The 25,394-nt window shown below is 39.6% G+C and overlaps 1 protein-coding gene across 8 annotated transcripts in view; it reads left to right on the forward strand.

Moving 5' to 3' along the window:
- Positions 1–25,394, forward strand: part of NLN (neurolysin) — a 106,186-nt gene that overhangs the window by 48,544 nt on the left and 32,248 nt on the right. For all 8 annotated transcript variants that reach the window (XM_049103206.1, XM_049103201.1, XM_049103207.1 and 5 more), the window contains 6 exons: positions 984–1,091; positions 4,168–4,270; positions 4,902–5,062; positions 10,674–10,809; positions 11,813–12,179; positions 16,827–17,028. In XM_049103206.1, coding sequence (XP_048959163.1) covers positions 984–1,091; positions 4,168–4,270; positions 4,902–5,062; positions 10,674–10,809; positions 11,813–12,179; positions 16,827–17,028 — 1,077 coding nt within the window. The remainder of the gene's footprint in view (positions 1–983; positions 1,092–4,167; positions 4,271–4,901; positions 5,063–10,673; positions 10,810–11,812; positions 12,180–16,826; positions 17,029–25,394) is intronic.

A 25,394-nucleotide genomic window follows, 5' to 3' on the forward strand; every position in this document is an offset into this window, starting at 1 on the left:
GAAAATATAAAACTCAAGGGTGGGCAGCCCAGGTCTTGGAGAGAGAGTGCACCCAATGGTAGGTCTCTAAGGCTCTAGAGACACATGTAAATGGTAGGTCTCTAAGGCTCTAGAGACACGTGTCCCTTATTGGCTCTCACCCAGGCTGAATCCATTACACCTGCTGAGTCTGTCTGGCGTCCCCATTTCCTCCCAGGGACCATGAACTGACCAGCCACCCAGATGTGCCATGTCTGTCCTGCCACCTGTTTTGAGAAAACATCTGGTATTTTTATTAGCTTGCTTTTGCCAGGAGAATTCTCCATTCTTTTGAGTGATGTTGTTTTGCTCCTGCATACAGGTTCAAATGTTCTGTCTAGCTTTCCTCCTTTTTGTGCAGTGTTGACTCATTTTCCCAGATACTCGTTCATATGCTGCTTGCTGTAGTCTCTTGATCTCTCTTGCCAAATGACAGTAAGGCATTTTTGAAGTGTTGGAAGCCTTTGGCTGGGGTTTTAATCCAGCTGTCCTTGTTTGGTATGTTGGCAAAAGAATCCCATTCTCCATTTGTGTAGAATTTGCCCATTATTTCTATTCCTGCCTCTCAAGTGGAACCAGGTTAGCAAATGATAGAAAATTAAATCCAGATGATTCGTGATAAGGAATACGTTCTTTGAAAAAGACCATGGTCATAGAGAATACTCAGAATGAGATTATGCAAATGTTTCTATTATCACACTTTCAAGTGGTACAGGCATTTTTTATTCTGATGTGAGGCGAGGCAGTTCTGTTTAGCTTTTTTATTTATTTAATTTTTCCCTTTTAAATGAGCAAAGCTCACTAAGGCATAAAAGAAATTAGGTCTTCAAAAGAGCCTGCCTCGTAATCACCTGTGTGCTTCATAGCCCATCAGAGATGATGAATAAATTTGCTTTGGTCTCATAGTTTATAATTTACCCATGCACTATTGTAACAGAAATGGTTGTCATACCCTTTCATTTCAGGAAACATCTGATCTGAGTAAGATAAAACCTGAAGCCAGGAGATACTTGGAAAAGTCAATTAAAATGGGAAAAAGGAATGGGCTCCATCTTCCAGAACAAGTTCAAAATGTGAGTTTATGTTTCTTTTTTCTTATTTGAAAAAAAAGAATAAATAAAATACAACAGAAAACAGGTTGGAAAACAACACATTTGTATTATGGAAAATAATACGTAATACAAATCCATTTCCAGTGTATTTGGTAGTCAGTGGTTTTAAATTCTACAACTCCTTTCAATCTCATGGTGACTGACAACTGATAATCAGAATTTTTAATCCTATGCAAATTACATTTGTTTCATATGTGCTGGGCTTATTTTCCGTTCTCCATTTTATATTTCCTTATGGCTATTTCCAGGTCTTAGTAGTTGATTTGCACTCTCACTCCCATGGTCATTGGTAATAAAATTTTTATGATGGAGAGTTTTAATACAAGCACTTTGGAGTGGAATACCCTAGGATTAATACAGTTCACCCTTGAACATCCTGGGGGTTGAGATAATAATTCCCCTGCACAGTCAAAAATATCCACACTTCTGACTCCCCAAAAACTTAATAGCCTGCTATTGACCAGAAGCTTTACCCATAACATAGTTGATTAACATGTATTTTGTATGTTATATGTATTATATATTGTCTTAAAGTAAGCCAGAGAAAAGAAGTTATTATTGAGGAAATCAAAAGGAAGAGAACATACATTTATAGTACTGAACTTTATTTACTGAAAAAATATCTGTATATAAGTGGCCCTGGACCATTCAAATCCCTGTTGCTCAAGGGCCAACCGAATATGAGGACACATTAGCTACTGAAAAGTGCTCCTCAAACTTTTTCTTGTCTGATGCTGATCCTGTCTTCCATTATCAGAAGTAAACTCAGCTACAGAATTAAATCATTCTTCTTGGACAGGAAATACAACCCTGGATCTGTTTCCAAGTCATTCTTCTAAACAGTAGAACAGGAAACAAGTGTGAAAGATAGCCAAACCAAGTGATGTCAGCCTAGTAGATATAACTGAAGGTACTACTGAGATACAGGTACCTTTCTGTCACCTAAACGCCCTTTGAATACCTTGTATCTTCCTCAACCTAGTTAGAGAAATGTGACTGATCTGACTTACGTAATTTACCTTATGTCTTCTGGGTCACTCATCATTTCTGTTTGGGGCATTGTATTAGTTGAAATATGTTTATTTACAATTGATAAAACCCTGTTGACTCAGTTTAAACAATAGAAAAGACTTATTTGCTTGTATAACTAGAAGATCCACCATCCAAAAGGACATAGTGTCAAACTTCCTCTCATGTCTTAATGGCCTGCATTGGATCATATGCCTAATCCTGACTCCCCTTTTAGTCAGGAGAATGCCAGGCCTTGCTAATCAGAACCAGTCAGTACTACAGTGGGGATGGGATTACCTGAATGGTATAGGGTCACATCCCTGAAATTTCAGATAGGATCAGGTCCCACCCAAACTACATGGCTAATGTAGAATGGGGGAGTGGTGGTGGAAGGGAGCTTGAGGTGATAACCCAAGTGTCCAAAACCAATACTGCACAGTATGTGTTAAGTCAGCAGACTCAAATTAAGTGTGCACCAGAATTATCAGGTTATTCTTGTAAACATTAGAAACAGGAAACCAGTGTGAAAGACATCCAAACCAAGTGATGGTTTACAGCAAAGCTGTTAAAGCTCTGAGTACAGAGTCCCACCTCTGAGAGTTTGTGTTTTAGTTGGTTTGGTTTGGGTCTCAAGAATATACATTTCTAACAAACTCCCAGGTGATGTTGGGGTCAGGGCCATGCTTTGAGAACCATTATGGTTCCTGAAATTTCATTATCCAGCATCTTTAGAATATAAGACAGGTTAATATAAACATTTAATGTTTTTTCTTGTGGTTTCCTTTTTTGCTTCCTCTGATTTCCCACCTAATATTTTTTATGCAAATGTTAAGGCCCCTGTTACCTTAGTTTACAAAAGTCTATAAAACTAAGACACAGCCTTTTTTCCAAAGCAACCATAAAATTAATTATCTGTTTACTTCAGCACCAAATGTTGATTTCTACATTAAAACTCTGAATTGGAAAAGATTAGAAATATGTTAATTAGGGGTGCCTGGGTGGCTCCATCAATTGGGCATCTGCCTTCGGCTCAAATCATGGTTCCTGGGTAGTGGGATCAAGCCCCATATCGGGCTCCCTGTTCAATGGGGAGTCGGCTTCTCCTTCTCCCTCTGACTCTCCCCCTTGCTCGTGCATTCTCTCTCTCACTCACTCAAGCTCTGTCTCTCTGTCTTTCTCAAATTAATAGATAAAATGTTTTTAAAAAAATAATTTTAGGGCAGCCCCAGTGGCGCAGCAGTTTAGCGCTGCCTGCAGCCTAGGATGTGATCCTGGAGACCTGGGATCAAGTCCCACATTGGGCTCCCTGCATAGAGCCTGCTTCTCCCTCTGCCTGTGTCTCTGCCTCTCACTCCCTCTGTGTCTCTCATGAATAAATAAATAAAATCTTTAAAATAATAATAATAATTTTTAAAAAGAAAGAAAAATGTTAATTATTAACAGGCTACTACAGTCATTCATTCACCCAACAACTATTTACTATCTGTATGTACTCTGTACCAGAGTCTGCTTCGATTATACCTAAGTTTATTTAGTTCTTACAAATTAGTTCTTATGACTAATTTCTAACACATCACTGGGATTGCCTTTTGTAGGTGTTGCATACAGATACTCATGTTGCATACTGATACTCTGTATCAGATACTCATACAGATACAGATACTGCATAGAAGACTTCAAGAAACTATTTTATGAAACACATCTTTAAAAAAACACTTCCTGCAGGCTGGACATAGAAGCCAATCTTCATGTAAAAGTGAAACTTGTTTGAACAATGGCATTAAAAATGAAAGTTTCGGGCAGCCTGGGTGGCTCAGCGGTTTAGGGCGCCTTCTGCCCAGGGTGTGATCCTGGAGTCCCGGGATCGAGTCCCACTTTGGGCTCCCTGCATGGAGCCTGCTCCTCCCTCTGCCTGTGTCTCTGCATCTCTGTGTGTGTGTGTCTCTCATGAATAAATAAAATCTTTTTTAAAAAAATGAAAGTTTTGTCTTATCGTTAATGTTCTATATCTGTATCTTCTGTTTAGGAAATCAAAGCAATGAAGAAAAGAGTGAGTGAGCTATGTATTGACTTCAACAAAAACCTCAATGAGGATGATACCTTCCTTGTATTTTCCAAGGCTGAACTTGGTAAAATTCTGGTTTTTTTTTTTTTTTTTTTTCTGGTTAAATAGTATAATTTAGAGAAATAATGTTACCTCACCATTTGCCAAATCAAAGTTGAAAGAATTCTTTAAAAAATGATCAGGTAGTTTTCTATAGAACTCATCACCCCTTCAACAAAAAAGACAACCAAAGCATGCCTAGATTTTATTCTAATAAGAGTATATACTATTTCTAGAGATAATCCAAAGGAGATTTCATAATATTTCCTGGTAACTTATGCTAGTGTTTAACAGCCTTCAGTGCCTTGAAATTTTTTGCTTTATAATATCTCCTACAGTGTAACTTTAAGTAGTCTGTGCTTAATCTGTTCTGAATCTTTTGTGGCTTAGCTTTGCCTGTTCCCCATCAAAACACCATCTGTACAAGTGCACTGAAGCCTATTCATATTCTGAATTACCATCTCCTAAGCCACCGTCCTCTGATCACCACCCCCATTCTAGTAACATCAAAATGATATTATAAGGATTATCATTATTTTGCTTGAATCTCAGTTACTTCACAGAATTCCTAGAGCTTCTTAAAGGCATCATGCCAATTGCTAAATACACTAATAATGAGTAGAAAAATAGATGAATGAGAAAATGATTTTTTGCAGGTGCACTTCCTGATGATTTCATTGACAGTTTAGAAAAGACAGATGATGACAAGTATAAAATTACCTTAAAATATCCACACTATTTTCCTGTCATGAAGAAATGTTGTATCCCTGAGACCAGAAGGAAGATGGAAATGGCTTTTAATACAAGGTGCAAAGAGGTACTCTGAATGTTTTGTCTTTCTTTTGTTTTTGTGGAAGATTTTAAGAAATGGGTTTCCTTTGTTTACCCATGTTGACATCAGCTCAGAAACCAATATGCCTAGTTGTGTATTATGCCTCCTAATTTCTTAAAGCTTTTAACTTTCTCCTTGCTCAGTGGCAGCCTTGGTGTGGCCACATCATAAGCTGTTTTCATTAAAATAGAATGGTTTAAATAAACAAAAGTTGTATTCATTTACCAAGTCAGAAGTCTAGGCCTCTCTGTCCTCAACAAATGACTTCCAAGGCCATACCAGCTCTCACCATGTCCCAGCCTTTAGGGAAGAGGGAAAATAAAGCACCTTTAAGAAGACCTTGAAATGATGTACATCAACTCCATTCACAACCCATTGACTCAGATTCCATCATCTTGCCATATCTAGCTGCAGGGGAACGGGGGGGAAATGTAGTCTCTGGTTGACAGCCATGTGCTTAGCTGAGAGGATTCCACTGCCAAAAGGAAAAAAGGAAGAATTAAAAATGCCTTCTGAGAGTCAGCTGGCCAGTTCCTCCACAGTCTGCCTCTTGGGCCCTCCAGATAACTGTGAGCACCTTTTTGCCACACCTAGAACCCACTCACCATATGTCAAATCGTAACGAGTTAACTGCCTGGAGCTCAAAGACAAGCCTGTCTGGAGTCCTCCCCACTTGTAGCTTCCTCATGATCTAGCACCTTATGAAAGAGAGAGCATGTTGTCTGATCTGTTCATCCCCAACACACACACCCACTGATGGATTAGGAACGCAGTAACCACACTAAAAACTCTTGTTTGGAAAAGGAAAGAATGGGAGACATATGGCAGGCCCATACCAATTTTCAAAAACTGGCAGAAATTGTGAGGATTCCTTGCTTTGATGAAGGTCCTTGGATAGCTCCTTAAAGTTACTTTTTTTTTTTTTTTTTCTAGCAGTAATTAGCAATTGTACCGCGCGATCCCTGATTTTGCCTGCCAGGAATTCTTTCTTGTCTGTTGCCCTCTAGGACCAAATCCTGGGCAGCTACTAGTCAAGATTCCTGCTCATGCTGGTTTGAAGTCTGAGGATTGCTTTAGGGATCAAATAACCACAAGCTTTTGTAGGCCAAGTTCATGATGCCTTTTGTAATATAATTCCCTCAAAAATGTAGTAAGTGTCTTGTCTGTTTGCTTCCAGTCAGATTCAGATTAAAATGATTATACCCAAGTAATACTTTTGGTCAGTAGTTCCTAAGTCTTCTAGATTTTTTTATATTGGCTCCTGTATCTTGTTCATCTTGCTTTAATAGAGTCTGCTCTGGGGCCTTCTGAAACAGTAGGCTTGAGGAAGAAGACAGTATTCTCAAACTACTCTCTGTAATTCAATAACTCTAAGTGAGTCTTTTCTCTTGATCCTAGGAGTACAGAGCAATGGCTCCCCCAGACATCTGAGGTCCTAGATTGTACGCCATGGACAAAACCTTGGTTAACAGAAGTCTTTTCCTTCTATCTTTGTAAACTGAACAGTTCTCATTTGAGTTCATCTCATGCAATCTTTCCAAAAGCCACACATAGCAACACACATGCACCAACATTAGATGTCCCCAACAGTCCCCCTAGGGCTAAGACTTAGTAGGTAATTGTCCTGCCTTCCAAGTTATGATATGAAATCATTTTAACAAATGTTGCCCATGGTATAATGAGGATTGCCAGCTTCCTAGCCTGCTGTGTCTCTGTTCCCACCTTCTACTCCTGTACATTTTTTCATTTTTCTTATGGCAGTACCCTATTCCTAATATCAAACCTCTGTGTGTGTGAGGGTACAGGGTAAGCAGGGTAAGCAGCTGTACAAAAGCCAACCAACAGTGCAGTGACTCAAATAAGATAAAAGCTATTTCTCTTCAGAAAGGATTAGTGGTTGGCAGAGGCAGGGGACACTGGGGAATTGCTGTTTAATGGTTACCAGGTTTCCAGTTGGGGTGTTGGAAAAGTTTTGGAAACAGATAATAGTAGTGGTTGCCTAATAGTATGAACTGAGTGCAATTAGTGCCACTGAATTAGACACTTAAAAATGGCTTAAATGGGAGTTCCGGCAAGAGTGGGAAGGAGAGTGGACCCCAGAGAGCCCTAAGCAGCTGCACCCCCCAGTGGCCCAGTCACCATCACTGTCACCACGCGCAACAATTGGGGGGAGGTGACCCTGCCCTCACCTCTGCAGCACCACAAGGTCATCACAATGAAGGTGTGGAGAACGTAAAGTGGTTCACTTTAAGAAATTGATGCAGTTCGATCAACAGAAATGAGACCAAGGTGTTTGTATACCAGATTGCCAAAAAGAATCACCCTGGGAAGTACCTGCTTAGTGTAGGGAAGGGAGAGGCTGGAGTCTGGTGTGGGAGGAGGAAAGGGTAGGGAGGCAGCAAAAGTGCCAGGCTGTGGTGGAGCCCCAGCTCAAGGCCATAAATATGCAGCAGGTGATAACTGTTAAAGATGCTCTTCATTGCAGGAGCCTTCCCCACAGTTACCTGCAGAAGTACCAGAATAGTGAGGATGGGGAAGGAGGAGGACTGGGACAGTGCTCCTGAAAGGCAAGCCCCACAGCGCCAGACCTCCCATAGACCAAGTTCCCACTTGACTGTGGGCAGCAACCACTCTTCCAACCCTCGCCCGCAGGGAGAAGCACTGGAGGGCTCTGACCAGCGGACAGGAGACCAAGGCAGACCAGTGAGACAGTGTGTATGGGGGTTCAGACCATGATCCCACAGGGCTCCTTCTTGACAGAGCCTGAAGTGGAAAGGAAGGAAAATTAAGATGAGGCCCAACATCAACAGCTGCCTCAAGGTCTCTGCCAACTTAACTCCAGTGACCCACACAGATGCTAGAAAACCCCAAACCACAAGATTCCAGAGACAAACTCAGCCAATCTACTTCTGAGAATTGGTAGGCTCATGAGGCTGGGGGCACTAAGTAAATGCGGTCTTAACCGTCTCTACTATCATCCGGTTTAGCTGGCCAACAAGAAGTAGTAAATATGAATTTCCAGCAGTAAGAAATAAACAAGAGATTGGAGCCAAAGACTTTAAGTGCTTGCCTTTTGCCCATTGAGCCAATAAGGAGAACTTCTAATCTGCATTATCTATGCAGCCTGAGGTTTCTATTATTTTTACCTAAAGCTGTCTTTTGGTAATGATAAACAGGTTGGGTTTGGTTTGGTTTTTTAGCCTGGTTTTTCTCAATACGCCTTTAAAAGTTTTTAAGTTGTTTTGTATCTGGTCAAGTTAAGATTTAAATTTAAGAACCTAATTTTAAATTTGCAATAAAAGTTTAAACTTGATTTTTTTTCAAAGTCAGCAGATGGCAAGCACCTGCTAATAAAAGTCTTAAATAATTTTTTTCAAATGGTTAAAATGGCATTTTTATGTTATATGTGTTTTAACACAATTTCTAAAGGTGTATTTCTCTTGCAACTAACAGTACAGAGGTGAATGATCCAGAGTTGGAGGAGATAGCTCTGCCATCCTTGGTATCGTGGCTTCCACAGTCATTGTTGTCACATGCAGTTCACAGCTGACAAGACAAGCATCTATAAAGAGATAACCCGGGAATTTTACTCATGACCTCTTTGCTAGTCCCTTGTTCCGTTGCATATCATGTGGCCACAGCTAGTTTTAAGAGAGGTTGGAGGAGGTAGTCAAGGTATCATGTGTCCAGCAAAAACTCAGAAAATTCTTTTACTAAAAGAAAGAATGGGGGGAGGGGGATTTTGAGAAAATTGTCAGTCTAGAGAGAAGTCTAGGAAAACTGAAAAAGATGGGAAAAACTCAAACTAGTAAACTTTAGAACTTGAGTTATGTATTTCTCTTATCCATATTTCCATTGTAGTTTTAAAATAATGAAAATTAGGGTAAATAATTATTTAGTATTTGCTCACGTACCAGGCACTTTTCTGTGCACTTGACATATATTCTGACTTGAGTCTTCGTTATCACCCTACGATTCAGCTACTTCTATTGTCCACATCTTAAAGATGAGAAACCTGAGGCTTAGAAAGGTTAAAGGACTTAACAAAGGTCAAATAAATAATAAATGGTAGAGCCTAATTAAGAACCTGGATAGACTGACCTCAGTGTGTGATCTTCCTTAGAAACAATTAAATATGATTTAATCATTGGGGTAATTTTTCTTTGACTTCAACATTTATTACTTTCTCCAGGAGATTACTTTTCCTTTTATTATTAAAAAAATAAAGCAATATCATTATTTATATTCTTAATACATACAAAACAAAAACAAAAAAATGTGTAATGATTTGAGATGAATGTTCACATTGCTATGCAACCATCACCACTATGTGTCTTCAGACTTTGTCATCTTTCCCAGCTAAAACTCTGTACCCATTAAATACTAACTCCCAATCTTCTTTTCCCCAACCCCTGGCATTCACTGCTCTATTTTCTGGCTCTATGAATTTGACTCCTCTAGGAGCCTTATGTAAGTTGGAATCATACAATTTGTGAGACATATTTTGTGGCTGGCTTATTTTTACTTAGTGTGATGTCTTGACATTTTATCCATGCGCTAGCATTTCTTACCCTTTTAAGACTGAATAATATTCCTTTGTATGTATCAACCACATTTCCTTTATTTATCCATTGATGAACACGCTTCCACCACTTGGCTATTATTCACATAATGTTGTAGTGAACACAGGTGTATAGATATCTTTTTGAATTCCTGCTTCCACTCTTTGGGATACATACCCACACGTGGAACTGCTGGATCATATAGTAATTATGTGTTTAATTTTTTAAGGAATTGCAATACTATTTTCCACAGCAGCTATACTTTTTACATTCATATCAGCAGTACACAAAGGTTCCAGATTCTTCACATCCTCACTAACACTATTTTTCTGTATTATATTCCTTATAATATAGAAATATATGTATTTCATGAAATATATATATTTCATTATATTTCTATTGTTTCTATAGTAGCCATACTAATGGGTGTGAAGTAAAGTGGCAAACTAGTGGCTCCTTCGTGGCTCAGTGGTTGAGGTCTGCCTCCGGCTCAGGGCATGATCCTGAGATCATGGGTATGATCCTGGGATCCAGGATCAAGTCCCACATCCAGCTCCCCATAGGGAGCCTGCTTCTCCCTCTGCCTGTGTCTCTGCCTCTCTCTCTGTGTCTCTCATGAATAAATAAATAAAATCTGTAAAAAAAAAAAGTGGCAAACTAGTGTTTACATATATTTATAATACCAAAAACAAATGTAAGTATCAATATTTGTTGCAGTCTTATCAATGAAATTAAATGTGGAATCACTGTAGTCCTTAATATTTTTCACTCTTAAGTTTATAATACCTAAAATTTTATTAAGACCTCATAGCAACCTCCTGAGGGTTAAAAAGTTGGTTATTTCAGAAATAAAACTCAATCATAGCTTTAAAAAAAAAAGTCCGTTAACACTGTAGTAATTTATTCAGAGGTGAGATGGTTTAAAAATACCTGACAGTTTTGCCAACCTAAAAATACATGTAATAACTCTCTTTTAATGCTTTGGATCCAATTAATGATGAATCTTTGTTTTTGTTGTTGTTGTTTACTACTAGGAAAATACCGTAATCCTGCAGCAGCTACTCCCACTGCGGGCCAGAGTAGCCAAACTCCTTGGCTATAGCACACATGCCGACTTTGTCCTTGAAATGAACACTGCAAAGAGTACCAGCCACGTAACAGCCTTTCTAGGTGGGGTCTTTTTATACTCAGTTGTATATTTCCATCTTTCTTTTTCTTTGATTATCTCACTGTATCCAGCTAAATGCATGGGCTCTTATGTATTTGTCCTCAATTTGTCACAAATATTTGTAAGATAAACATGTATTTGGCTCTGTTACAGGACATGGCAGTTTGGAAGTCAATCCTAGAGTGTAAAGGTGAAGACAACTGTCTGATAAGCCCTGTAAAGAGAAAGAAGGAAACTTAAGGGAGATACAGAGTGATACAATTCTGATTAGGCCTGTAAGAGAGTATGTGAATACAGGCCGCAAGACGATAGCCCAGATGGAAATGTGCCCTTTTTAAATTAAAATAAGTTAGGGGGAAAAAAATAAAAAATAAATAAATAAAGTAAGTTAGGGAGAAAGCAAAATAGTCAAAATTAACCACGGTATATAAATTGTGGTATCCATCTAAAAAGTGGAATTGCTATATCCAAATAGACATTCTTTATAGGAAGGGATTGGTGATAAACAAAACCCATGGCTGTTCTTTAACTGCACTGAGCAGTTTTTAGTAATAGTGATCACAGGTTGCATCTGATTTATCTTCCCTGGCTTTTTGAGGAGCCTCATCTCATTGAAGAGTAATCATGTACATGAGATGGTTTCACTATTGTTTTGTTTCCTGAGTTATATAACATTCTGGAGTCAGAGTTCTCCGAGATAAACTTGAGCTTTGTTGATGGTATGAGGAAGTTGTGGCTTGATTTGGCTGGTGCTAAAAAAGAAAAACTAAAAAAAAAGGGGGGGGGAGGGCAAGGAGCCATGATAAATTACCCGAAGAGAACAGCAGTGCTGTCATAAGAGAGCCTGCTTTCCTTCCCTCGCTCTCTCCTTCCGCTCTTCCTTCCTCCCATTATGTGTATCAAGTACTACAAAGGAGAAAACACCGTGCTAAAACACTGGTATGTGTATAAATGTGCTTGCCCCCAAAAGCAATAAATCACTGGCTTTTCCCATTTCCCTCACAGATGACTTAAGCCAGAAATTAAAACCGTTGGGTGAGGCAGAGCGAGAATTTATTTTGAATTTGAAGAAAAAGGAATGTGAAGAGAGAGGTTTTGAATATGATGGGAAAATCAATGCCTGGGATCTCCATTACTACATGACTCAGACAGAAGAACTCAAGTACTCCATCGATCAAGAGAGCCTCAAGGAATACTTCCCAATTGAAGTGGTCACTGAAGGCTTGCTGAACATCTACCAGGAGTTGTTGGGGCTTTCATTCGAGCAGGTGGCAGATGCTCATGTGTGGCATAAAAGTGTGACACTTTACACTGTGAAGGACAAAGCCACAGGAGAAGTTTTGGGACAGTTCTACTTGGACCTCTATCCAAGGTACTGAGAATCCTATTGTTGGAAGGGACTGTAGGGATTCGATTCCTACCCAGGTTAGAACTCTTGTCTTCCAGAGTTCTCACGTGTGGTTCTTAGAAGTGAGAGTGAACATGTGGTCTCTGAAGCCAGAGTGTCTGGCTCTGTCACTTACCAGGCATCTTACTTAATAATGTTCCTGTGCCCCAGTTCCCTTACCTATATTATAGGTTTGATAAAATGTGAATATTAGTTCTACCTGCTTTGTAGGGTTATAAGGATGAAACAGTTAATGATGTGCAAGAACATTGATTAGAAGACGACTCTGCATATAGCAATTGCTTAGTAAGTGTTTGCAGCCATCATCATCATCATTACCATCATCATCTGGTTTGTGCACTGCACTTACTTCATTTAAAATTGGCCCCTTGGGACGCCTGGGTAACTCAGAGGTTGAGCGGCTGCCTTTGGCTCAGGGCGTGACCCCGAGATCCTGGATCGAGTCCCACATCCAGCTCCCCGCAGGGAGCCCGCTTCTCCTTCTGCCTGTGTCTCTGCCTCTCTCTGTGTGTCTCATGAATAAGTAAATAAAATCTTTAATAATAAACAAATAAATAAATTGGTCCCTAAAATATTTATTATTCAGGTAATCTGTTTGCCAGTATTCTTTAGTCTATGGGCACTTCCCTGAATTGGCTGAGAAGCAGCACAGTATAGTAGGAATAGCAAAATCTTTGTAGTCATTCACATGGAGTTGAGATGCTTAAGTGACTTAACCTCTTTGAGACTCTGTTTCTTCCTCTGTCGTTTGGGACTGGTAATCCCTTTATAGGATTACTTCATGCATTAGGCTATTTATGCATATCACCCAGGCTAGGTATTCAGTCAATGGTGAGAATTCAAAATATTATTGTCTCTGAAACATGTGGTAACTATGGACTCTGTTTCATCAGACATGAAAGGATTTGGATCACTTTCTCTCTAGGCTGCTTTCTAAAACAAAGCTAGGCTGTTACAATTACCAGTTCGTTTTACTAACTAGGCCAAAGGAAATTACAGTAACCCCCTACTTTTTGTAGTGCAAAAAGTTTTTAACCCACAGACTTTGGGTGACTTTAGGTAGTTGCTGGAAGGACACTGGCTAACTGTGTCATCCAGACAGTGGAGTCTTATCCCAATGTTTTTTGGACTTACTTTCACTTTTGATATAATCTAAAAATAAACCCTTGTCAAATGTAGACAAGTCTATTTTTAATAAGAATGTCAGCATAGAGTTTTAAGCCAAAAATTCTGTCCGGGGAAATCCTTCAGTCTTGGAGTGTTCTGTAACTGTCCCCAGGTTCTACTTCCAGGGTCAAAGATAGCAGTTCTTGCCACCTCTGCCTGCTGTCTCCCTGCCAACATATAATTGGTTTCTTTTGTACTCTGAGATCTGGCCATTGCTACCAGCACTGATATGGGAATCAGAAGCTGATCTCTTGTGAAAGTAGTGACCTACTTAATGTTCACTTCCTGTCACTTCATAAAAGTGAGATGGAATAACTCATTTTCTCTACATGAGTCAAAAAATGATATTTGGAGTAGGCCTAAAAAAAAGTTACTTTATTTTTTTAATCACATTTCAATTTTTATTCATTGAATACTAAGATTCTCAAAACAAAAAAGCAAAACACTCTGGTTTTAACATAAGATGCTTGATACGGACCTTTTAAAATTTATTATTGTTTTTTTAATTTGCATTTATTTTATGCAGAATTTACACCTGGGCCATAAGTTTTTGTGTCTTTAGTTTCTTTTGGGATATCTTTTTTCTTCTGTGCAACCTCTTCTGATTTAGGGACAATCTGCTCTCTTTCAGTAAGAATCATCTCAGTGTGGCAGAGAGAACTCAGGTATGGGTTACTCCGGCCACTACAGTGAAAAGTATGAGGGTGGGGTGCAGAGGGATTCCCCTTGGTCACCGGAGCCAGATTCACTACTGTTGTGACAGCAGCAGAGCAAGAAATGACATGATATCCCAGAGCATTTGATAGGAAAGAAAAAGAAAGATTAAATAAAGCTAGCTTCGGGGATCCCTGGGTGGCTCAGCGCTTTGGCGCCTGCCTTTGGCCCAGGATGCGATCCTGGAGTCCCGGGATCAAGTCCCACGTCGGGCTCTCGGCATGGAGCCTGCTTCTCCCTCCTCCTGTGTCTCTGCCTCTCTCTCTCTCTATGTCTATCATAAATAAATAAATAAATAAATAAATAAATAAATAAATAAATAAATAAATAAACAAACAAACAAACAAACAAACAGATAAATAAATAAATAAATCTTTTAAAAAAATAATAAAGCTAGCTTCATAGCATAAAATGAATAATATACAGCAATGTCATTGGGGAGCTTTTGTTCACCAGAGAATCTACATTTAAACCTGTAAGTTACAGCATTACTCTCTGCATTTTTATTTTTTATTTATTTATTTTTAAAGATTTTATTTATTTATTCATGAGAGACACAGAGAGAGAGAGAGGCAGAGACACAGGCAGAGGGAGAAGCAGGCTCCCTGCAGGAAGCCCAGTGCACGACTCAATCCCGGGTCTCCAGGATCACTCCCTGGGCTGAAGGCAGACGCTCAACTGCTGAGCCACCCAGGCGTCCTATTCTCTGCATTTTTAAACATGTACAGTGGAGCACCTGGGTGGCTCAGTGGTTGAGCATCTGCCTTCAGCCCAGGGCCTGATGTTAGACAAACAAGGCTAACACAGTAGCACACATACTACTCTCAAATGAAGAACACACTTTTGGGGGAAAAATACACTCTTGACCCTCCATAGTGCACTAAGAGGTATAAAATAGAATAGTGGCACCTGGGTGGCTCAGTCAGTTAAGCATATGCCTTCGGCTCAGATCATGATCCCAGGGTCCTGGGATCGAGCCCTGCATCAGGCTCTCTGCTCCACGGGGAGTCTGCTTCTCCCTCTCTGGCTCCCCCTGCTTGTGTTCTCATTCTCTCTGTCAAATATGTAAATAAACAAAGAGATAAATTCTTTAAAAAAAAAAAGATTTATAGATCTGTTTACACATTTAGAAGTAACTACGTGGAATTATTCTATTGAACCACCAGAATCTGGGCTGGCTGAAAATCATATCACATTCAGCATATAGTTTCTGGTGTTCACATTCATGGGGCCTGTCCCCTCCTCATCTGTCCCCTTCCTTCCCATGTCCCTGCTCAGTGCTGACATAGCCTGTTCAGTAGGTCTCATTTGCAGGTCTGGGCCCACACTACGTTCCTGTCCTTCCTTCAGAAGGAGAGGATTTTTTTCTCTTCTCTTTCCCTTGGCTTTGGGTTTTTACCAGTGCTTTTAGGGCAGCAGAGTTTGTGCGCTTCCTCCCAGAAGCAAGGCAGCGCTTCATTCCTTTACCCAGGCAGCTACTCCCTCTCCAGGCCTGCGTGGACTGATGCTCTATCAGGGTATTCCCTGGCCACCGTCTTTTTGTGTGTCCCTGGCCAGATTCAGGGAGAAGACCCTGCAAACAGAGGCAGAATGTCCTTATCTGTAGTTCACAGAGGCTCCCTGTTTTCACTGGTCCACCACAGCCTTTGACAATTTGTTAAAAGACTTTTCTTACTGGTTTCTGCAGGATTTGCCCCAGGTATTAAAAAAAAAAAAAAAATGCTTGCTTCCTCACTTCCTCTCTCCTTGGAGGCATCTGTCTTGGATGGTCAGTTGAATGCCTTCCAGTTAGTGATGAATTCAGAAAAAGTTGTGATTTGGAGATTGTGAAACACATTGTGATGGTTGTGTGGATAGGAACATTGCCCTTTCTAGCATTATACCATTATAGGAAGCTGGAAAAGGCTAATTTTTTTTTTTAACTTGAAGAACAGTTAAAGAACAGCAGGGAAAACAGACTAATAAGGAGTCAGCAAGAAAAGATAATACAAAAAAATTTTATATATTAATCAAAACAAACTAAAAGTTCTACCCCAAACCTGAATGTACTGTTAGTCTTCTGGCCAAAAAAAGAAAAGGAAGAAGGAAACCTACTTGTGGAATAAAGTCTAACTGCACATTGCTTTTGGAGAGACCATCACTGATACCCCATTGTCCATGAATAGACAACTTTATAGTGTAATTTATGCTTTTTCCCAAGCTAACTAAAAGCATTCTGTTTCAGAAAGGCCTGACTAGTTTATAAAAGGAGCTCATTTAATTGTGAATGCTGATTCTTCCTTCCTTGAATAAAAGGAACAACCTTCTTGTCCAGTATTTGGTTTTCTGTCAATTGTAATTTTAAGAAAAAACTGCCTCGTAAATCAAACTCTATCTTTTATCTCAAGTTTGCATTAACACAATTTAGTGTTTAGTAACCCTGTCGTTGGAGAAGAAAAGCAAGATTCCATTAAACATTGAGCTCTGTACTGGGTGTGGTATATACTCTTAATTCTTACATTAAGATTTTTCAGCAAAAGAAACCTTGGAGATAGAACTCATGTGAAGCGATAGTAGAGTTTTTGTTTGCTTAGTTCTGGTTTATCCATTTTGATAAAATGTTGACCTACTTTCTAAGTGTGGATTACATCCCTCTGGTATCCAGTAAGACTTTGTGTCTGAGAGAGGTCCCAGCAATGTTGTTGCTAGAGAAGAGTTCTCATATCTCACCCATGATGCTCTGGTTCCCAGGGAAGGAAAGTACAACCACGCAGCCTGCTTTGGTCTCCAGCCTGGCTGCCTCCTGCCTGATGGGAGCCGCATGATGTCCGTGGCTGCCCTTGTGGTGAACTTCTCGCAGCCAACAGCAGCTCGTCCCTCTCTCCTGAGGCATGATGAGGTGCGGACTTACTTCCACGAATTTGGTCATGTCATGCATCAGATTTGTGCACAGGTGAGTGATTTTTTTTTTTCTTTTAATAGTAAACCTACTAACTGTTTTTCCGACTTTTATTTTTTCTGCTGCTGTTCGATTCCTCCCCTTAACATGTTTTTTCAGAATCTGAACATGCTCACGAATCTCCTAGGCCTTCTGTAAAAAAACATAAAAGTTTTCTTATTGTGTCCTCACATGTACTGTGTTTTTTACTCAGAGGTTAACCCACTGGTAAAGGATCTTCATTGAATACCACCCAATGGAAAAAGATTATCATTAAGGGTTACAGATAACTCTGGGTTTTTTTACTTTTAATTATCTTCTTCTCCATAGGGATTTGGTGTAAGCCTCACAGATAAACTGTGCTGTAATCTCTTTTCTTCCACTTATTAATGCTTTGTTTAGTTTGGTGATTTTCAACTGTCTCAGACTCTACTCCTTTTTTAATAATAAATACATTGAAACACCTCCCACTACTAGCCTCAAATTAAAATCATAGATAACGTAGTATAACCATGTGGAGAACTTGCCAAAAAGGGCGTGTGTGTGTGTGTGCGGTGGCTTGCAACTGATTCCTCTATTTCTGAAAATGAACATTTTTTTCTCAACTTAGTAATACAATTCAGTAAACTAGGCCCACCGTATTCTAGGATAAACCATATGAACTTGTTAATATTTCACTGTTATCTGACTCATGAAAACACCGAGTTAGAAACAGTTTATTTATTTCTTTTAAAGATTTTATTTATTTATTCATAGAGACAGAGAGAGAGAGAGAGAGGCAGAGACACAGGCTGAGGGAGAAGCAGGCATCATACAGAGAGCCTGACGTGGGACTCGATTCAGGGTCTCCAGGATCACGCCCTGGGCGGCAGGCGGCGCTAAACTGCTGCGCCACCAGGGCTGCCCTAGAAACAGTTTAATAAACAGTTTAGAAAACTGATATTAGAGATACCTGGGTGGTTCAGTGGTTGAGCATCTGCCTTCAGCCCAGGGCGTGATCCCAGGGTCCTGGGATCAAGTCCCACATCAGGATCCCTGCGTGGAGCCTGTTTCTCCCTCTGCCTGTGTCTCTGCCTCTCTCCGTGTCTCTAGTGAAAAAAGAAAGAAAGAAAGAAAGAAAGAAAGAAAGAAAGAAAGAAAGAAGAAAGAAAGAAAGAAAGAAAGAAAGAAAGAAAGGAGGGAGGGAGGGAGGGAGGGAGGGAGGGAGGGAGGGAGGGAGGGAGGGAAGAAAGAAAGAAGAAAGAAAGAAAGAAAGAAAGAAAGAAAGAAAGAAAGAAAGAAAGAAAGAAAGAAAGAAAGAAAGAAGAAAAGAAAGAAAGGAAGAAAGGAAAGAAAGAACGAAAGAAAGAAAGAAAGAAAGAAAGAAAGAGAAGAAAGAAGGAAGAAAGGAAGGAAGGAGAAAGAAGGAAAGAAAGAAAGGAAGAGAAAGAAAGAAAGAAAGAAAGAAAGAAAGAAAGAAAGAAAGAAAGAAGAAAGAAAGAAAGAAAGGAAGAAAGGAAGGAAGGAAGGAAGGAAGGAAGGAAGGAAGGAAGGAAGGAAGGAAGGAAGAAAGAAAGAAAGAAAAAGAAAGGGAAGGGAAGGGAAGGGAAGGGAAGGGAAAAAGGAAAGAAACGGATGGATGGATGGATGGAAGGAAGGAAGGAAACTGATATTAAAAGAAATGGAGGAACATATTTCCAAATTTGAAATTTCTATGCATCTCTAAAGGCAAAGTTTTTAAGAAGAAGCTTTTTATTAGAACAGTTTTCAATTTACAGAAAAGGTGCAAGGACAGAACAAAAATTGCCCATGTAACCCTCCCCGTTTCCTCTACTCCTAACATCTAATACTACCATAGTACATTGGTCATAACCATGAAGCCAGTGTTGCTACAGTACTCCTAACTACACCCAGCACTTTTTAGATTTTACTCATTTTTCCCAACAGCCGTTCTCCACACAGAATTTTTTTTTCACAGAAAATTTTTTAGTTGATATATTGTCCTCCTTGAACATAAAACAAATACATTTTTATGTTTTCCAGATAGTTAGGCCTGGGCATGGCTCCATAGTAAGATATAATGAAGTCTTCATTATGAATAACCCTGAACCTAATAACAAAAACTACAGACTGATAAATGCGGTCTGTGTTGTAAACTCAAGCCCTAGAATGATATTGCCAAGTGTCTTGGTTCAGGTTGCTGTAGCAGAATATCTTAGCCTGGGTGGCTTATTAGCAATGAAAACTTCTTTCTCACAGAGGCTAAAAGTTCCAGGATCAAGGAAGGTGCTGGCAGATTTGGTATCCGGTAAGAACCTGCTTTCTGGTTCACAGATGGTGCCTTCTCACCATGTTGTCACGTGATAGAAAGGTTGGGGGTCTCCCTGGGTTTTCTCTTACAAGGACGCTGATCCCATTCATGCAAGTTCTACCTTCACGACCTAATTACCTCCCAAAGGCCTTGCCTCCTACCATCACATTGGGGATTAGGTTTCAACATATGAACTGGGGGGAACAAAGACATTCCATATTGGTCAATAGCACCAGTGGTGACTTGATTTTCCAAAATGGTGAACATTTTTTTGGGAAACTTACAAAAAGCAGTCTTGCTTTGATTTACCTAGTTGATCTCAATAGTTCAGTCCTGGAAATTAAAAGTAGGTACAAAATACTTTACAGAAATATGTGCAATGGAGTTAGTTTCTGGGCTTGCTTAATTAAGATTTTTCACTTATGTAAATGTCCAGTAGACATATGAATGGCATGTAGCATATGGGACAATTGTTTTTTGTCCGCACATATGCAGTTGGTCCTGGACATCTAGCATCCCCGGCCCTCAGAATAGCTCCCAAGTCATTATAATAACCAAAGATGTATCCACTCAGTTCCAAAACAATACTGTCACTATTGTTTAAAAAAAACCTGTTTAGTTCTTTTAACAATTTATCTTTACATTCTGATTTTTCCATGTTTAGTTCAAAAAAATAGGGAAATAAGATATGAATCTGTTCAAATAAGTCCTCATACACCAATGTAGCCAGTTCTATCCTGTATTTAATCCAAGGAAAAGAAATCTTTCAGAATAACCCAAATTTTCTTTCTGACATAATTTTAAAGTACTTTCACAGCTATCAGGTTCCTGTAGTATTTATTTTCAATCAGTGTCCATTCTGTAGCTGTTTCCTTTAATTAAGATAAGTCTAATTTCCATTTCCTTTTTTAAAAAATATTTTTATGAGTAATTTAGAAAAGTCAGATACCTTTTTGAATTTCAGACTTATGGAATATTACTTAGGTTGTCCAAGATCCAGTTATATATTTGTACATACATAAACCATAGCTTGTTTTTAGAATAGTGGATCTTAACTCTTTTGGGTATGAGGATTCTATGAAAATCTGATTTTAAGCTGTGGATACCTCTTCTAGGAAAATGTACATACAACTCATATACTCAGATTTTTACATAACATTCCAAAGGGCTCACAGATTCCTTGAAGCCCAGACCATAATGAATTCCAAGTTAAGAACTCCTGGGTTATAGCAGTTTCCTCCTTATTTGTATATTGATTAGCAACTAATGATTTCACAAAGGAATAACTTGGCGTCTTAATCACATTTATTAAAGTAATAGTGATTCTTGAGTGGATTTTCAGTGCTCTTCATGTGTGTTCTTGTTTTCAGACATAGTCCTCTTAGAACCTGAGTATTATATGCTTACCATGTGCTCATAATGCATTTCTCTACCACTCTGTTATTCTCATGATCTCTTATGTTATTTTTGATCCTTTGAGATAGTCACTTTTAATGCTGGAAAATAATGTTCCTGGTTCCTAAATTTATTATTTTAGAGCTCTTTGACTCTTAACTGAAATATATGTATGTTTATGTGTGTGTGTGTGTACGTATATATATAAACTGTATAAATGTATAATATATACATGAATCAGTATATATAGTGATACACTGATGACAGTATCATGATGATGATAGTGTTTGTATATGGTGTCTCTATTGAAACACTGGACTACCTTCAATTCTTACAGAGTTTGCCTAACTTCCTTCATGAACACAGAATGTGTCATATAACTAAATAGTGTGTAGTACAATCCCTTGATTGGTCATCTCATGAGATCATCTTTGAAAAATCTCTATTAATTCTTTCATATGTATGTAATGCTTTAAGAACTTTTAAAGATATAAATGTTGAAAAAAAAAAAAAAAAAAAAAAAAAAAAAGATATAAATGTTGAATTACTATGTTGTACACCTGAAATTAATATAATGTATGTCTACTATAGGTCAATTAAAAAATTTTTTAAAGAATTTTTTTTAAAGATTTTATTTATTTATTCATGAGAGACACAGAGAGAGAGAGGCGCAGAGACACAGGCAGAGGGAGAAGCAGGGTCCATGCAGGAAGCCCAATGTGGGACTCGATCCCGGGTCTCCAGGATCACACTCTGGGCCAAAGGCAGGGTCAAACCACTGAGCCACCGGGACCACCCAAAAGAACTTTTAAGTTAATTGTATATGGAACCAATAATCAGTACTTTTGTCTCAAAAGTAATAGGCACAGAACCACCTCCTTGCAGCCTTATAATAATTTCAAAATCTTTTGTATTAACGTAACCTGGGTGGTAGTGAATAAGGAGTTTTAATAGCTTCTATGTTTAGTAACACTTCTGACTTCTCTGAGAAATACATAGTGAATTTAAAATTTGCCGTGTGGGAGCACCTGGGTGGCTCAGTCAGTTAAGTCGACTCTAGGTTTTGGCTCAGGTTAATGATCTGAGGGTTGTTGATCGAGCCCCACATCAGGCTCCGTGTTGGGCAAGAAACCTGCTTAAGATTCTCTCTCTCTCTCTCTCTGTCAAAAAAAAAAATTCTCTCTCTTCCTCTCCTTCTCTCTCTCTCTAATTTAAACAAATAATAATAATTTTGCTGTACACATCCACTAGATTGATTTTAAGATATGGCAGCTCAGTGTTTGGGTCCTCCACTTTGGCATTGTGCAAGTTTGATGACCTGAAGAGCTCGTTGGAGCTTGTCATAGTAATATTTAAATGTGACTGCAGGAACATCCAGTTTGCAAACATGAATGTGCACTAGTTCAATATGTCTCCTATTTCATCATTCAGGAGATGAGTTTCTCTTATATTTTCTTGTGTTAGTACTATGGGGTATATAATTTTGAAGATAACAATCAAGAGATGGCATCTCTGGTATCTCTTCCTGTTTCTTGGCTTTATTGTGGTTTGGGCTCTCAGTAATCACTGGCCTTTTGAACTAGGTAGGCTAGAAAAGAAAAGTAATTCTTCTTAACAGCTGCCATAATGATGTCATTGGTCTGCACATTGGGAGTAATGAGTTTTAGACTGTTAGAGATCATTATTGTAAAGCAACATAGGGGGCACCTGGGTAGCAAAGCATCCAACTCTTGATTTTGGCTCAGATGGTGATCTCATGGTCATGAGATCAGATCCTCATCAGACCCTCACTTTGCTCAGAGTGGAGGCTACTTGAGATTCTCTCCCCCTCTGCCTCCTACTCCTGTGTGTGTGTTGTGCTTGCTTGCTCTCTCTCTCTCTCTCTCCCCTCCCCCAATCTCTAAAAAATAAAATAAATAAGTCTTAAAGCATCATAGAATCACAATAAAGCCTTATCAATTAAAAGTGAGAAGGATGGAAGGGCAGAAAAACTTCAAATTTTGTAATTCCAAATAATGTTTTAATTTGGTCAAAAGACTAATAGAGAGCCTCTTGTCTTGTAAATAAACCCTGTGGGGCAGAGGCCAGGCAGGCACCCTAGTGTTAGGATAAGAACACTGCCTTAGGGGTGCCTGGAGGGCTCAGTCAGTTGAGCGTCCAACTCTTGGTTTCATCTCAGGTCCTGATTTTTGGGTCGTGAGATCAAGTCCCAGCGTGGGGCTCTGTGCTTGGGAGGGAGGTTACTTGGGATTCTCTCCCTACTCCGCCCCCCAGCTTGTACATACAAGTTCTCTCTCTCTCTCATAAATAAATCTTTTTTTAAAAAATCACTGTATTAAAAATCATCCAGGTACTTGAGAGCCTGACTATGTGACTGAGCAAGTTATTAAACCTTCTTGAGCCATTTCATTTTTCTTGTTCATAAATGAGGACAACAGTTCTCATACCTGTTTCCCTGGATGCCTGTAAGATTATTAATAATGTATGAAAGGTACTTGGGAAAGCATTAAGTACCATATGTATTTGAAGTATTGTAACTGTATTTACACATAATTCAAGCTTCGGGGATCACTACATAGCACACGTCATAATTTGAGAGAAGGAAAAAAGTGGCCACAAGGCAAAGTACCTTCGCTTCAGTTTAAGAAATTCACAAACACCTACCCTCAGTAGGTTTTTGGGTGAAGATCTTTGGAAGGTGATTAGAAACCATCTGATTTAGGGGTGCCTGGCTGGAATAGTGCTTAAGCCTCCAGCTCTTGTCTTCGGCTCACGCCGTAATCTCAGGTTCGTGACAGGAGCCCTGCCTTAGGCTCCACACTCAGTGTGGAGTCTGTTTGGGACTCTCTCCCCATCTCCCTGCCCTTCCCGTTCATGTGCACTCTCTTTCTCTCACTCAAATGAGTAAGTCTGAGGGAGGGAGGAAGGATCAGGTTTGTGTTCGTCTTTCTGTTGTTTTAATGTTTTTTTTAAATTTTTTTTTTTTTTTTTTTTTTTTATTTATGATAGTCACAGAGAGAGAGAGAGAGAGAGAGGCAGAGACACAGGCAGAGGGAGAAGCAGGCTCCATGCACCGGGAGCCTGATGTGGGATTCGATCCCGGGTCTCCAGGATCGCGCCCTGGGCCAAAGGCAGGCGCCAAACCGCTGCGCCACCCAGGGATCCCATTTAATGTTTATTGCCCATTTGGAAATTTGATTCCTGAAGCTAGAGCAGAATGAGCAGTTTCAAGTATTGCAATGGTGGGAAAAGAGTTGAAAAGAATATGGGTTTGTTTGATCTTTAGTATTAATACTGAAAAATAGATCCTTGAAGGAAGCCAAGGACAAGCACGATTAGACCAGCCAAGACCATACCTGGTTAGGCAAACTGGGCAGGCTAAGAACGATAATAGCAGCCAAGACTTAGTGAGCACTGACCATGTGCCAGACACTATAATCAGTGCCTCACATCCATTAATGAATTTTATCCTCACAGTATTCCCTGAATAAGGAATATGGCCTCTCCTATTAAACTGTTACCCACCCCCCCATTTCCAAGTAGAGAAAACAGAGATTCAAGAGGGTTGAATGGCTTGTCCCCGATCTGATGGTCATGCTCCTCACCAGTCTGCTACCTGTAACCACTGTTCTCAGTCCCCGCCCTGGAGACAACAGTGCATCATGTGGCCAGAATTTGATCTCCCAAGTATGTATTCCTGTCTGATAGATCTTTTTCTCCTTAGCTTCTTAAATGACATTCTCTCTAAGTCAACCACAAGTAAGCATGTGTGGAATGAGTTTATCTAGTTCCACATTTCCCTCTGTATAAGGTGACCTTTCAGTGTTAGTCCTAAAGTACAGTAAACACTTATCAACAACTTTGTGGCCTCTGCTCCCTACCCCCAGCCCTGCACAGTTAGAGATTCCATCATTAGTATTAGAAGCGATGTCTTTCAGGATCCCATTTTTGTTATTCTATTTATTTGTTTTTGGTTTATTAAAGATTTTATATATTTGTTCACGAGAGACACACAGAGAGAGAGAGAGGCAGAGACACAGGCAGAGGGAGAAGCAGGCTCCCTGCGGGGAGCCTGATACGGGACTCAATCCCAGGACCCCAGGATCATGACCTGACCTGAAGGCAGACATTCAACCACTGAGCTACCCAGGTCTCTGTGTCACTGTATTTATTTGTGTGCTTATTTATATATATGAGTGTGTGTGTGTGTGTGTGTGTGTGTGTGTGTGTGTGTGTGTGTGTATAGAGAGAGACACATGTCTACAAAAGAAATGCTTAATGTCAGCTCAGGTCATGATCTGAGTGTCATGAGATCAAGCACCAGCCTCAGGCTCCATGGTGGGTGTAGAGCCTGCTTAAGTTCTCTCTCTTTCTCTCTGCCCCTCCCCACTATCCTACCATTGCCACCAGCCCCCCACCCAGCCCCCACTCACACATGTGTGCTCTTTCCCCTCTCTCTTAAAAAAAAAAAAAAAAAGCAGTATTTAGGACCTCTACGGATTATGTCTTTTGAATCATGGTGGTGATACTGATCTGCTGAACTATAGGGCTGCTGTGAAGATTAATAAGCAAGTCAGCAAAGTATTATTCAGGGTATCTTTATTACTATTATTACTTCCATTGATGGGTAGGTGTATGTGAAGTTAAAAGTGTGAACCCTTAACCCTCTATTTGTGTCAGAGTCTGGGAAACAGTG

The sequence above is a fragment of the Canis lupus genome, chromosome 2 (genome assembly GCF_003254725.2).
Source record: "Canis lupus dingo isolate Sandy chromosome 2, ASM325472v2, whole genome shotgun sequence".
Lineage (NCBI taxonomy): Eukaryota > Metazoa > Chordata > Mammalia > Carnivora > Canidae > Canis > Canis lupus.